Here is a 13116-nt window from a genome sequence, read left to right on the forward strand (position 1 = left end):
TGAGTAGGGTCAAGAGACAATACTCTGGCAAGAACTCAAGCACCATTCACTTCTTACCAGCTGAGAAAGAAGACATGGGCACTTGGCTTTTCACGTGAATATTTCCCCTGTACAGTTGCACCCCTCATCTTAGTTGGGTCCCCTGGCTCTTAGGAGTCTGCTATAATTTTTCAAGGTCTATGTAGATGGCTGGGTTTGGACAGAGAGTTGTGGGGAGAAACTGATGCGATAAGTTAGAAAAGAGGTAGGGTATTGAGAAAGTGAGAGACGTTGGGTGTCCAGACAGAAAACGTATGAGAAGAGTAGAGAACGGGTTATAAGGGAATAGAAGGAGAGTGAAAGAAAAGAGGAAATGGCTGCTGAAGGTATGATATACACTATGATCTATTAAAGGAAAGAAAAGAAACACAAAGTGAAGAGAAGACAGGAAGAAAAAGAAGACAAAGCAAAAGCAAGAAAGAGATGTCTACACCGGATCTGGAGGTGTTACTTACAGTTTGAATGAGACACATTCATGCTAGCTCTGATTGTCCTAGCGTGCTAAAAATAGAAGCGTAGCTGTGCTGACGTGAGCAGCAAGAGGGGCTACCTGCCCTGAATTCGTACTTACTGGTTCAGATGGAGATATGATCTGTCTAGCCTGGTCTTCCACTTGCGCCACCATATCTACACTTCTGTTTTTAGCACATTAGCTCAATTGGAGCTAGCATGGGTATCACTAGCTAAACTGGAAATTACACCTGCAGCTCCAGTGCAGACATACCCCTACTAACTACCTTTTTAAAATGTATTAAACAGATGACCGACTGTCCATATTACAATGAAATATAGGAAACAGTAAACAGTGACTGTTTATTCCGTAAAATTGAGGAGTATGGCCCTGTGTGTGGTAGGAAGGATTTTTTTTGTCCTGGGATAATAAACTGAGTCTTCGGGGTAGTAGGTGTCCAATAAATATTTCAGACCCTAGTAAAAATAGGACTCCAGGCCTAATTCATTGCTTTTATTGGAGTTAACTAGGAAGATGGATTTTGATCCTGTATTTTCAGCTCATAGGGTGTGTTTGTGTTAAAATCCTTGTGGTACAGAAAGGTAATTTAAAGATGGAGTCTAGCCATAACTCTAAGTTTCCTTTCATGTTTGAGTCAGACCCTTAACATTGCTTTAAAATATTTGTTTTTTGCGGTTTTAATATGAATAAGAAAACCTTTTCTTCCAAATCCAGTAATTAGCTGCAGTGTGTGTTTTGGAAGAGTGACAGCAATAAACTTTGATTTCTAAAGTTGCCTTAATTTTATTATATAGCATACCATACCTTTTTTCATATTTCAAGATAATGAAGACAGTTCTTCCATCTCTGTGTTTGTTGATTTAGGTCCTGAGCCTCCAGCCATTGCAGTAAATTAGAGTTTTCTGGTTGGCTTAAGAAGGGAGCATGATAAGACTCTTAATACAGTAAAAATTAAACTAAGAAAAGATCTGACCAAATAGATTTTTTAAGATTTACTTTTCAGTTGATTGGAGTGACTTTTGGTTATTTTGGTCAAATGTGGTGTCTCCTCAACTTGTTGCTGGTGGGTTTTTGTTTTTTTTTTTTATTTTGGTTTTGATTTATATTTTGGTTTTTGGTAGCTCTCCTGTTTTATCTTCCAAAGTTTATTACTGCAATTCTGCATAATGAGAAAGCTTTCTGAATACTGGAATGGGAATGTTGGTTTTAAATAGGCTATGTGAATAGAAGGCATATATAAAAGTAAAACGTTTCTTACTATGAATTTGTAGAGTCCTGATCTTGGTTGAGTCCTCTAGGTGCTACTCTAATGAAAATAATAATAAATCAATTGATTACTCATTGGTGCTAGACAGAGAGTTTCCCAATGTGAAGTGTGTTTACAAGCAGGAATCACTAGTACAGAAAGGTATCTTATGTGGGGAGGGAATTGACTTCAGTAGAAGTCCATTGCAGTCAAAGGCTACAGAAATGGGCCCAATACATGAAGTCGGTTGTTTGGAATTCTCTTCCTACCCCTATATACATCACTATTTATGCAGCTTAATAAATGGAAATTCAGGTGATAATTTGTTTTACAGCTTGATAAATGCATGTATTACAGCCTTTCAAACACTTAAATACACATTAGAGATACTTTTCAGACTATGTTACAGAAGAGTGGCCTTAATTTCATTTGACACAAATTAAGGTGACATCAGTGTGTTTAATTCATTTTCTTTTAAACTCTTGCACAAGTTATTCAGATATTTCTCATGCAAATCTTGGCTTTTCTTTAGTCTTGCTTACACCAATTTACAGTTGATGGATTAGTCAGTTCCATTACACTAATGGCAGGCAAAAACAATGAAGTTACAGCATTTCAGACCCTTGAGTAGAATTTCTTTACCCCAAGATTGGGAAAGCACAAAACAGTAACAGGCATAACTACGTAGCACTTCAAGACTGATCTCTTTCTCCCTATACTGTTCAGTCCCTCCCACCTACAGGGAACCACATTTCCTTAGGACTTTCAGTGCCTCTTAAACATGAAAGAAGGCCAATAAGTTTCTCATATCTCAAGCCAAGAAGCATCAACTGATTACTAATGTTGAGAACCACAATTTTTGCTCTCCTGCTATATGCTCTGCAATGCAAGTAGTTCACCCAGACTTATTGGAGCTTTTACACTGAGACCTTCTATAATAAGTCTAATACCAAGCACAGGGGATAAATGTTTTCGTCTCTCCACAAAGTCAACAAATTAAAGTCTGAAGTGAATAGAAAAGGTAATTTTTTGAAAAAAGCTCTTGTTTCTTTGTCCTCCTCTACTGCTTTCCAGACAAAGCAAAGACGAGTTTCCTTCAGTACTAAAATAGGTGTTGCCTTGAAGTGAAAACATTCTCAACACAAAAAGCGAAACAGGGGGAAGACCTCAATGCTGAGTGACTGACTAATTGGCACTCTAGTGGCAAGACGGTCTCAACTGGCAGTAAGTTTAGTCTGACTCATTGCTTTTCAAAACTGTAGTAGTTGCTAACTTGCACTGTAACAATGATAAACAAAAGAAATAGTATTTTTCAATTCACTCCATACAAGTACTGTAGTGTGGTCTCTTTATTGTGAAAGTGCAACTTACAAATATAAATTTTTTGGTTACATAACTGAACTCAAAAACAACAATATAAAGGGCCTACAAGTCTACTCAGTCCTACTTCTTGTTCAGCCATGCTAAGAGATACAAGTTTGTTTATATTTACAGGAGATAATGCTTCCCACTTCTTATTTACAATATCACCAGAAAGTGAGAACAGGCATTCGCATGGCACTTTTGTAGCTGGCATTGCTAGGTATTTACGTGCCAGATGCGCTAAAGATTCATATGCCCCTTCATGCTTCGGCCACCATTCCAGAGGACATGCTTCTATGGTGGTGATGCTCGCTAAAATAATAATGTGCTAATTAAATTAGCGACTGAAGTCCTTGGGGGAGAATTGTATGTCTCCTGCTCTGTTTTACCCACATTCTGTCATATATTTCATGTTATAGCAGTCTCGGATGATGACCCAGCACATGTTGTTCGTTTTATGAACACTTTCACTGCAGGTTTGACAAAATGCAAAGAAGGTACCAATGTGAGATACATAAAGATAGCTACAGCACTTGACCTAAGGTTTAAGGATCTGAAGTGCCTTTGAAAATCTGAGAGGGTCAAGGTGTGGAGCATGTTTCCAAAAGTCTTAAAAGACCAACACTCCCATGTGGAAACTACAGAACCTGAACCACCAAAAAGGAAAATCAACCTTCTGCAAGTGGCATCTTACTCAGATAATGAAAATGAACATGCGTCAGTCCGCACTGCTTTGTATCATTATCAAGGAGAACCGGTCATCAGCATGGACGCATGTCCTCTGGAATGGTGATTGAAGCATGAAGGGACATATGAATCTTTAGCGCATCCGGCATGTAAATATCTTGTGACGCCGGTTTCAACAGTGCCATGCGAACGCCTGTTCTCACTTTCAGGTGACACTGTAAACAAGAAGCGGGCAGCGTTCTCTCCTGCAAATGTAAACAAACTTGTTTGTGTGAGCAATTGGCTGAACAAGAAGTAGGACTGAGTGGACTCATAGGCTCTAAAGTTTTACACTGATCTGTTTTTGTACATAATTCTACGTTTGTAAGTTCAACTTTCATGATAAAGAGATTGCCCTACAATATTTCTATTAGGTGAATTGAAAATACTATTTCTTTTGGTTTTTACAGTGCAAATATTTATAATCAAAAATAAATATAAAGTGAACACTGTACACTTTGTATTCTGTGTTGTAATTGAAAATAATATATTTGGAAATTTAGAAAACATCCCAAAATATTTAAATAAATGGTATTCTCTTATTATTTAAAATTGCGATTAATCGCGATTAATTTTTTTAATCGCTTGACAGCCCTAAAAAATACTTGTATCAACTAATATCGTTTTTATGATTCATAAAATGCCAATACCATTTCAATGGGAAGCTGCTGCAGTGCTGTTTGTGGGTTAAAATCCGCTTCCCTCAAGTAACCAAAGATGGTATTCTCCATTTACTCCCTGAAGAAAGTGTGTTCAGGTCTCTCTTATAATGTGAAAGTGGGAGAATAGAGGAAACCAGCTCTACAGTGTGAACCCTGAAGTTTTTTTCCCCTCTCCCATTTTCCTCTTGAGGCTTGAATATAAGGTTCAAGAAAGGGTTTTTAAATTAGGATGCCACTCTCTATTAATCCTTTATAATTCTCCCCTTTGAGTCCACTCTCATCGTCATGGGGTATCTTTTAGTGTAATGCTGAATTACTTAAATAAAAATGTAGAGCAGCTGTGCATAGGAATTAGTTACAGGTAGATATGTCATTATGCCTCTTAAAGAATCAAGCCATAGAATAGAATTCCAGTCCTACTGGCTGTAACTGTGAATCAAAATCTGTGTCTCAGGGTTTGTCTGCACAGCAAAAGCAAAAGCTGTGCCTGGATTAGCTTACCCAAGCTAGTTTGAACCCAGTTATGTGGGTAACAGTAGCATTGAAGCCTGGCTTCAGCACAGGTAGTACAATCCCAGCACAGACACACTGGGTAAGCTCACTGACCTGCTGTGAAGCTTGTACTATAGTGGTTTTGCTGCTATGGTTAGCTTAAATCCAGCTGGCCTGCGTAACTCAGGTAGCTAACCTATGCACAGCTTTTGCTGTGTAGATATACCCTGAGTGTTGAAAGTGTAATGTTCTCAGTGTCATGACAAATGCTGAAACGCATTCAGTCTTAATTAGGCAACAGGGAGTAGATACTTGAAAGTGAAAGGTGCAGTTGTATATTTTCTTGTTTATAGTATAGTTTTGAGTCTCTAAACATGTAATCATCATTACTTTAAGTAAAGTCCATAGGATCCTTCCTGTTCATGAATATTTGTTGTGTTCCTGTTGCCATAAGTGTTCTTAATTTATGAAGTGAAACTTTCCATTTCCAAGCCAATAGGGACAATAAGCTCTTATTCGAACCCCAAAAAATTACCAAAGGTTAATCCCCACAATACACATTAAATGGTCTTTAATAGCTATTCTGCTACATACAGATAGGAGTGGACAATTTCTCTGATATCTATAAATTGGGAGTTCTGTCCATTGATCTAGAAAATTAAACCTACATTTCTGAGGCACGTTTTTCTTTCGTTAAATGTCTGACGTTAGAACCAGATGCATAATCTCAGAGTGCTGGAAGGAGTGAAGCCTGGGAATTTGAAGGATTTGTTTGGTAGATCTGTTTATTTCTGATATCTATTCCATACATAGTTACTCAGTAAATCTCCTGGAATATTGGAATTACAGTAAATTACAGGAATATGGGACATCCTAGGAAACAGCATTGTAGGAAGAAATGGAACTATTGCTGCTCTCCCTAGAATGACAATATTTTTTCGGTTATTACAATGCTACATTAAATCTTTGTTACATCACAATTTGTATGTACTTGAGTTGTGGTGTTCTGACGTTCATACAGCAGTCATTAAAATCTTTTAGACCCATGAGAACAGCTGCTTTTTCTTTGCCCACTTCTATTTTCAAGGTGTGTTTTATGGATTGAAAGCCTCTTTGCAGGTTAGTGGCCAGAGTTTTCATCAGATTTTATCCAGAGAGCTTTAAATACCCAGGTGCCAGAATTACAAGTTCCTGGTGTAGGAGGTTTTCTCTCTTAAAATGTCAACAATAGGCTTCATAATCTCAGTGTTTGTGTTTCTTTCTGACAATATTATTCACACAGATTGAATGGAGGCTCTTCGGTTGAGTGCAGATTCCTTCTTTGCACATTCCACTGCTACCCCAATTAACTTCAGTCTTACTATAGGAATTAGTCTTGATAGTGAGCATCCAACAGGAAGCAATCAAGTAACTTCAGTGGGCAGCTCCATTTTAAAAACAAAAAGACATCCTGAAGGGGGAAATCTTTAATCATTTGGAGGGTTCTGTGTTACTTCGGGGGTATGAGTAATAATACAAAAATGACAGCCAATTGATAGAGGTTACTGTAGTGATTATTTAAAGAAAAAACATTGATAGCCATTGTGGTCATCAAGCAAAATGGGAGGAAAAGAGAGCAGGCATCTAGTCCCTAGTAACCTAAAATATAGGTTAATGTTAACTTACATTTTTGAATGAATTAATAATATCAAACAGTTCACCCTGAAAAGGTTTTAATAAGGTTTGTGTATATTCACTATATTTAAAATTGAACTATACATTGAAGTATGATAACCTTGTAACATTAGCCTCTTCTTAGAGAAGGCTCATCGGCTCAACTGCTGTAAGTAAATGTTAACAAATTAAATCTTGACATATAGCATGTGAAACTTCATGGCCCTTGTGCACTGGATAGTTAAGGTTAATTTCTTTTGGCTATTGTATTCTGATGTATACGTAAGATGTGTTGCATGAGATTGTGCTATTTATATTTTTTTAATGTGTTTTAGTTTAATCTACTTCCTTATTCTGCTCTAGTCTCTGCTACATCCTTATTCTCCTACCTCTGGTCAGAAAAACAGTCCCCTGGGATGCTTGCTGTTTTATGACAAACAATAAATAAATCAGAACATAGTGGCATGATCAAATGTTTGTCATCAGTCTGGATCATTAAAACAAAGCCCATGAAAAGTAGTGTAGGAGTAGGAGTCAGGAGTTCTAATCCTGGCTATAACAATAATACTGTCTCTGACCTTTAGGATAAAGTCATTCTCATTTAACCTCAGTGCCTTAGATTCCCCCATCTGGAAAGTGGGAATAATGCTTACCTTCTCAGATGTTGAATGTTAATATAAATAGCAGATATTAAAAATAATATTGATTACATTTAAGTAAAGTAGAGCGAAATTACGGAAAACAAGTGGATGGGAAAGGGAGGCTTAATAATTCACTCTTCTTGTCTTGAGCATTGCATTTAAATAGCATTAGCAATTAGACGTAACAATTTTATTTCAGTCTATTTCTTTGTCTTCTCAATCTTATTTAAAAATATAAAACAGTAAGGATGGTGCATGTTTTTGGTAGATCTTTTGTTTAAGAATTCCAGATAAATAACATCAGTGTTTTCAAAATAAAATACTGAAACTGTCTGAAAGGTCTTTGCTGCTTATCTCCCATGAACTTTTTGTGATGAAAGCTATTTTAACGATTGTGGTCATAGAAGTTACAAATGAAGAAGACTAATTAGATCATCCACTCCATTTCGCAGCTTTCTCTTTGTCAGATGAACACTTACATGGATTTTTGTGGAGTCCTGTTATTTGGTAGCAGCTGCCTTTCAATTGTGTTTTTTATTTGTTTTTTCAAATATAGCTGATCCTACTGACCTGAGCTTCATCATTTCTCCATGGTCTTTGCTGTTGCTTCCATCTGGGAGTGTGTCATTTACAGATGAAAATGTTTCCAACCAGGACCTGAGAGCATTCACGGCACCAGAGGTTCTGCAGAACCAGTCACTGTCATCCCTTTCAGATGTTGAAAAGGTACGTTACCTTCACTCCCATAAAATGTTAGTCTCTATGAAACTGTATTATACTGGTTTCAGAGTAGCAGCCATGTTAGTCTGTATTCGCAAAAAGAAAAGGAGTATTTGTGGCACCTTAGAGACTAACCAATTTATTTGAGCTTAAGCTTTCGTGAGCTACAGCTCACTTCATTAGATGCATTCATTAGATGGAAAATACAGTGGGGAGATTTATATACCCAGAGAACATGAAACAATGGGTGTTACCATACACACTGTAACGAAGTCCCCCTTCTCCTCCTCCCTGCCCCCCGAGATTAGGTGCTCACCTAAGTAAGGGTGAGCTTGAACATAAATCTAAATTGTATCTGCATCGTTAACTGACTAGTCTTCCAAATGGCTCCAAATTAGCCTTTTTCTTTTTTCTTCAGCTTTAAGGTTTTCTTCAGCAAAATACTCGCTCAGCCTAGCAGAATATGGACAGGGCTGGGAATGAGGAGGGGATGGGGTTCTATTCCCATCCCTTTCATTTGACTGGTCTTCATAATCCTAAACTCTTCAACTCTTATTTAGGGGGATGTTGCAGGGTATAATAGTGTGGAAGTCACCCTGATATGGCCGCTGTGGTCAGATATGACATTGCCTCAGTTTCCCCCGTGGGCTATCAGTCAATTCTGCGAGGCTTGTATATCATGAATGATGCCCCTTCAGGGTTCTAGAATGGCTCCTTCTCTGAACTCTGGGCCCCTCCAGATGGAAAACTACAGCAGCTTGTTTCTGGAGTGGTGTGTAATTCCCCAAAGACCTGGACTTCTTGCTGCTGTGTGTAAGGTCCCTTCACTGGGATTGGGCTTTCCTAGGGCTTTGCCATTCGTTGCCCTGCCCTTTCCTAGGTCCCCTTTGTTTCTGGTGCTCTCTGAGCTGCTCCCCTGAGCAGTCTCTTTCCTTGGGAACTTCCTCTCTCTGTTCTGAGAGAGACAGAACTTCCTCTCTGTGTTCTGTTCTGTTCTGGTGAGCTCTCGGCAAACTCTCTGGGAACTTCCTCTTTCTGTTTTGAGGCTTCCTGACTGAGCCCTCGGAAGCCTTTATTAGACTGGGTGATGTTCACCTAATTAACTGCCGCCCAGCTACTTAGTCAGTTAATCTCCAGGTGGATCACTTTCCTTAGTGAAGCCTGTCACAGGTAGGCGGGGTGCTAAACCTCTCGGACCAGCGGCCTCCATGAGACAGGACTACAGCCAAAATAGCTGTGTGTTTGAAAGCTGTTATATGGCTTGGCAGGACTCCTCCTGGAGGAGCAGTTGCCTGGCTTTGTTCTGAAGGAGATTGGTACTGGCACTATTGCTATTACATGGGCAAGGACTAGCTACACTTTGATATATTTTTTTCTGAAAACTTTTTAAATTGTCAGTTTTCTCTAGAACCGTATCAATTGAATATCCAGTCTAAAGGATGCCCTCCAAGAAATGTATTTTGGTCCTATATGTTTCTTCAGTGGTTGAAAGCATTTGGCTTCAGGCCTCTTGCCTTGCAACACAGTCAAGGCTATCTATTGTAAGACAGATATATATACCTTGTGGTATGTTAGTGTGTTAACTGTTCAGGGCCAAGAGACAGAAGTCCTTACACAAGTAATGGTAGAACTGAAGTCAGTGGAAGTTTTGCCAGAATAGGGACTGCAGAATCTGGAACTCACAGATAAGAGGGATAATTCCAAACTTTGTGATAGTGGTACTGTGAAGCACCTTGTAGTTAGAAATCTTTACTAAAATTTATAACTTGAATGAGTGGGTGCAGTTGAAGTCAGTGGAGCTGTGCCACTTTGTACTAGCTCTGAATTTGGCTTAAGAACTCTCTTATCAAAAGCACCAGGGAAATAATCAGTAAATTCCTTAAGCAGCTAAACTGTGTGTAGGTGAAATCTTTTACTTCAAAGATGGGTGCATTCTTAATTTAACACTACATTTACTTGATGGCAATTGTTTGTTTGTTTTTCTTTTTAAAAATAGGAGAAGAAAACTCTATGTTGCAAACCAGAGGCCCTGTGTTTCCTTGTTGCATAGAAAGCAGTTAAAACTGATGGGAACTGATGTGGCATGTTTCTCTTGCACTTGAACTCATTCATTGTTGATGACCAAATTATGGCCTTTGTCCCCACATGCTGCTGTGATTAATTCTCTCAGATTGTGGCTCTTGCTTATGAAAATGTACATTTTGCTATTATATGACATCTGATAACATAATTTTCTGGAAAGTGGTGGTAGTACAGTTGTGACCCTTTACCTCTGCAAGCATCTGAATTCATATTTTCTTGGGAAATTTTTGCATGTTGACATATATATGCCTTGGTTTGCATAAGGAGATTACTCATACAGTTGATTTAACTTGGTTTATATCCTTTTAGCTTGTGGTATTTGGTTTTAGTGTTGTGTTGAAGTTAAAGTTTTTTACTGGAGTTGAATACATCTAATTTTGGGTTGAATTCTAGCTAACTTTGCACATACACATGTGGCAGGAAAAAAAACCCCAAAACCGAACCGCCACTGTATCAAACTGAAACGATGCAGCAGAATTTGAAGAAAATTGGGTTCCTTGGTTCTAGTTCCCCAGTCAACTTGAGAAGAGGCCATTCTGCTGGGCCTCCAACACAAGAGTTGTGTATGAGTAGGGCCCTACAAAATTCATGGCCATGAAAAACGCATCACAGCCCTTGAAATCTGGTCTTTTGTGTGCATTTACCCTATACAGATTTCAAGGGGTAGACCAGCATTTCTCAAATTGGAGGTCTTGACCCAAAAGGAAGTTTCAGGGGAGTCACAAGGTTATTTTTAGGTGCGTTGCGGTATTGCCACCTTTACTTCTGCGCTGCCTTCAGAGCTGGGTGGCTGAAGAGCTGTGGGTGTTGGCCAGGCGCCCAGCTCTGAAGACAGCACCTTGCCAGCAGCAGCGCAGAAGTAAGGATGGCAATACCATTCCATGCCACCCTTACTTCTGCACTGCTGCCTTCAGAGCTGGGCAGCCGGAGAGTGGTGGCTGCTGACTGAGGGCCCAGCTCTGCAGGCAGCAGCGCAGAAGTAAGGCTGGCAATAACATACCATGCCATCCTTACTTCTGTGCTCCTGCTAGCAGTGGCTCTACCTTCAGAGCGGGGATCCCGGCCAGCAGCCGCCGCTGTCCAGCTGCCCAGCTCTGAAGGCAGCACCGCCCCCCGCAGCAGCGCAAAAGTAAGGGTAGAAGTACCACAACCACGACCCCCTCCCCCCCCCCCCCGCAATAACCTTGCAAAAAATATTTTTTTATTGCTCTGTAATAAAAGCTTTGCTGGGAAAAGGCATGAGACTCTCAGATGTTTTGGGAATACTGTTCAGTTTGTATATTAGCTAACCTAGAATTAATAAGGTTGTTGTGTAGTAGAGATTTAAAGAAAACTTGTTTTTGGGTCAGGACCCCTACAATTACAACACTGTGAAATTTCAGATTTCAATCGGTAAAATAATGAAATTAATGATTTTTTAAATCCCATGGCCGTGAAATTGACCAAAATGGACCATGAATTTAGTAGGGCCCTATGTATGAGTTTAACAAGGTACAGCCATAACATTAGGAGCCTGATCCATATGTTTGTTTACCATAAATGTGTGTATATGAAGCTTGCCTGGCCAAGCCGTGGTTCATGCAGTTTCAGTTCAATTAATTCCTTCCTACTACATGGCAGATGTGCATGCATGGGGCTTTTTAACAGCTGTTAAAGGTGTATATTAACAGTACTTTTTTACCTGGTTTTGTGGGGGGACTGTGCTATTTACATCGTTTTTAGTGTCTACCAGAATTAGGCCATATAATTTCATTTATCTGCAGCTTCTGGCACCAAAAGGTATCAGGAATATTGTCTTGCAGTTATGTTGTCTTATTTTAATTTAAAAGTGCAGAAGGTTGAATAGAGTGAATTTTTAAAGAGTGTGTATAAAGTTTAGAATGTAATAGGAGAAAAAGCATGTGATAAACTTGCATATATCACAGTGAGCAGATAGGCTCCAAGTACAAGTTTATTGTTTTAGGTTACTGAACTCTGAACTGTACAGAAATCATTCAAATGTAGCTTATTGTAGTGTAGATTAAGGTTTTATGAGGCAGACATTTTTTGAAGGAAAAGTCAGTCTGTGTTGGATAGCATTCCTTCAGAAATATTTCTGTTTCTATATGTGTATTGTCCTTCAGAGTTAAGTGAAATTTCTTTTGCTAACGGTGACCCTGCCTGCATCTTTGTCTGCATCTGCACTTCATCCCCTGTATTTATTCCAAAATCCTTCTCGAATGTCTCTCTTTATCTCCTTCTCTCAATCCCAATTTTTTCCTTCTTTCACATTGCCCCAGACATTTCAACCAGCTAATATTTGTCAACTGTACAATGCAGCTCTAATCCTGACTCGGGCCTCTGGTTGCTGCTGTAATGCAAATCATAATATAGTGTAGATTTAGCTGAAGAAGAATGTTTCTTTGGGGTAATATTTTGATTCATTGCAAGGGATGGTTGACAAAGCAATCTAATGAAAAGGATATGGAGGCAAATTGCTGATTCTGGGGGGAAAATATGTCAATCAAAATCAAATACATTGCTCTTCTGGCAACCAAGCTAAGACTTTGCGGGACTGAATATTCCAGTTCTCCCAGATTAAGCTATGGCCCTGATACTGCAACTGCTTGCTACTTGATGTCGTTCCATTGGTCATTATCAATTAAAAGGGAAAAAAAATATTTAAGTCTGCAGTTGATAGAACATGGTTTCAGGATTGGGCCTGTTATCTAATGGGTATCAAGCCAAATTGCACCCTCAGTTGCATCCTACAACACCAGTGAAATCCATGAGATCTTGAACTCAGAAAAGTTTGTGTGGATGTCACATTAGGAAAAAATTGGCCCATTGTCTTCTCCTTAGGCACAGCATTACCACAAATCCCTCCATGGCATGTACTCCAGCTTTGTTTATAATATATAAAGTAATTTACAGAAAAATTCCAAGAAAAATATTTTGTATTTGCATAATCCCTCCTCCCAAGTATACCTCAGGCGTAAGCTTTACGATTCATCAGCTTGTTGAACTGAACTCTCATGGTGA

General features: G+C 39.0%; 1 protein-coding gene across 17 annotated transcripts in view; it reads left to right on the plus strand.

Annotated features, from left to right (window-relative positions):
- PTPN13 (protein tyrosine phosphatase non-receptor type 13) overlaps window positions 1-13116 on the plus strand; it is a 184377-nt gene that overhangs the window by 51185 nt on the left and 120076 nt on the right. For all 17 annotated transcript variants that reach the window (XM_043545414.1, XM_037896821.2, XM_043545416.1 and 14 more), the window contains one exon: window positions 7850-8019. In XM_043545414.1, coding sequence (XP_043401349.1) covers window positions 7850-8019 — 170 coding nt within the window. The remainder of the gene's footprint in view (window positions 1-7849; window positions 8020-13116) is intronic.

Source organism: Chelonia mydas, chromosome 4 (genome assembly GCF_015237465.2).
Source record: "Chelonia mydas isolate rCheMyd1 chromosome 4, rCheMyd1.pri.v2, whole genome shotgun sequence".
NCBI classification, from domain to species: Eukaryota; Metazoa; Chordata; order Testudines; family Cheloniidae; genus Chelonia; species Chelonia mydas.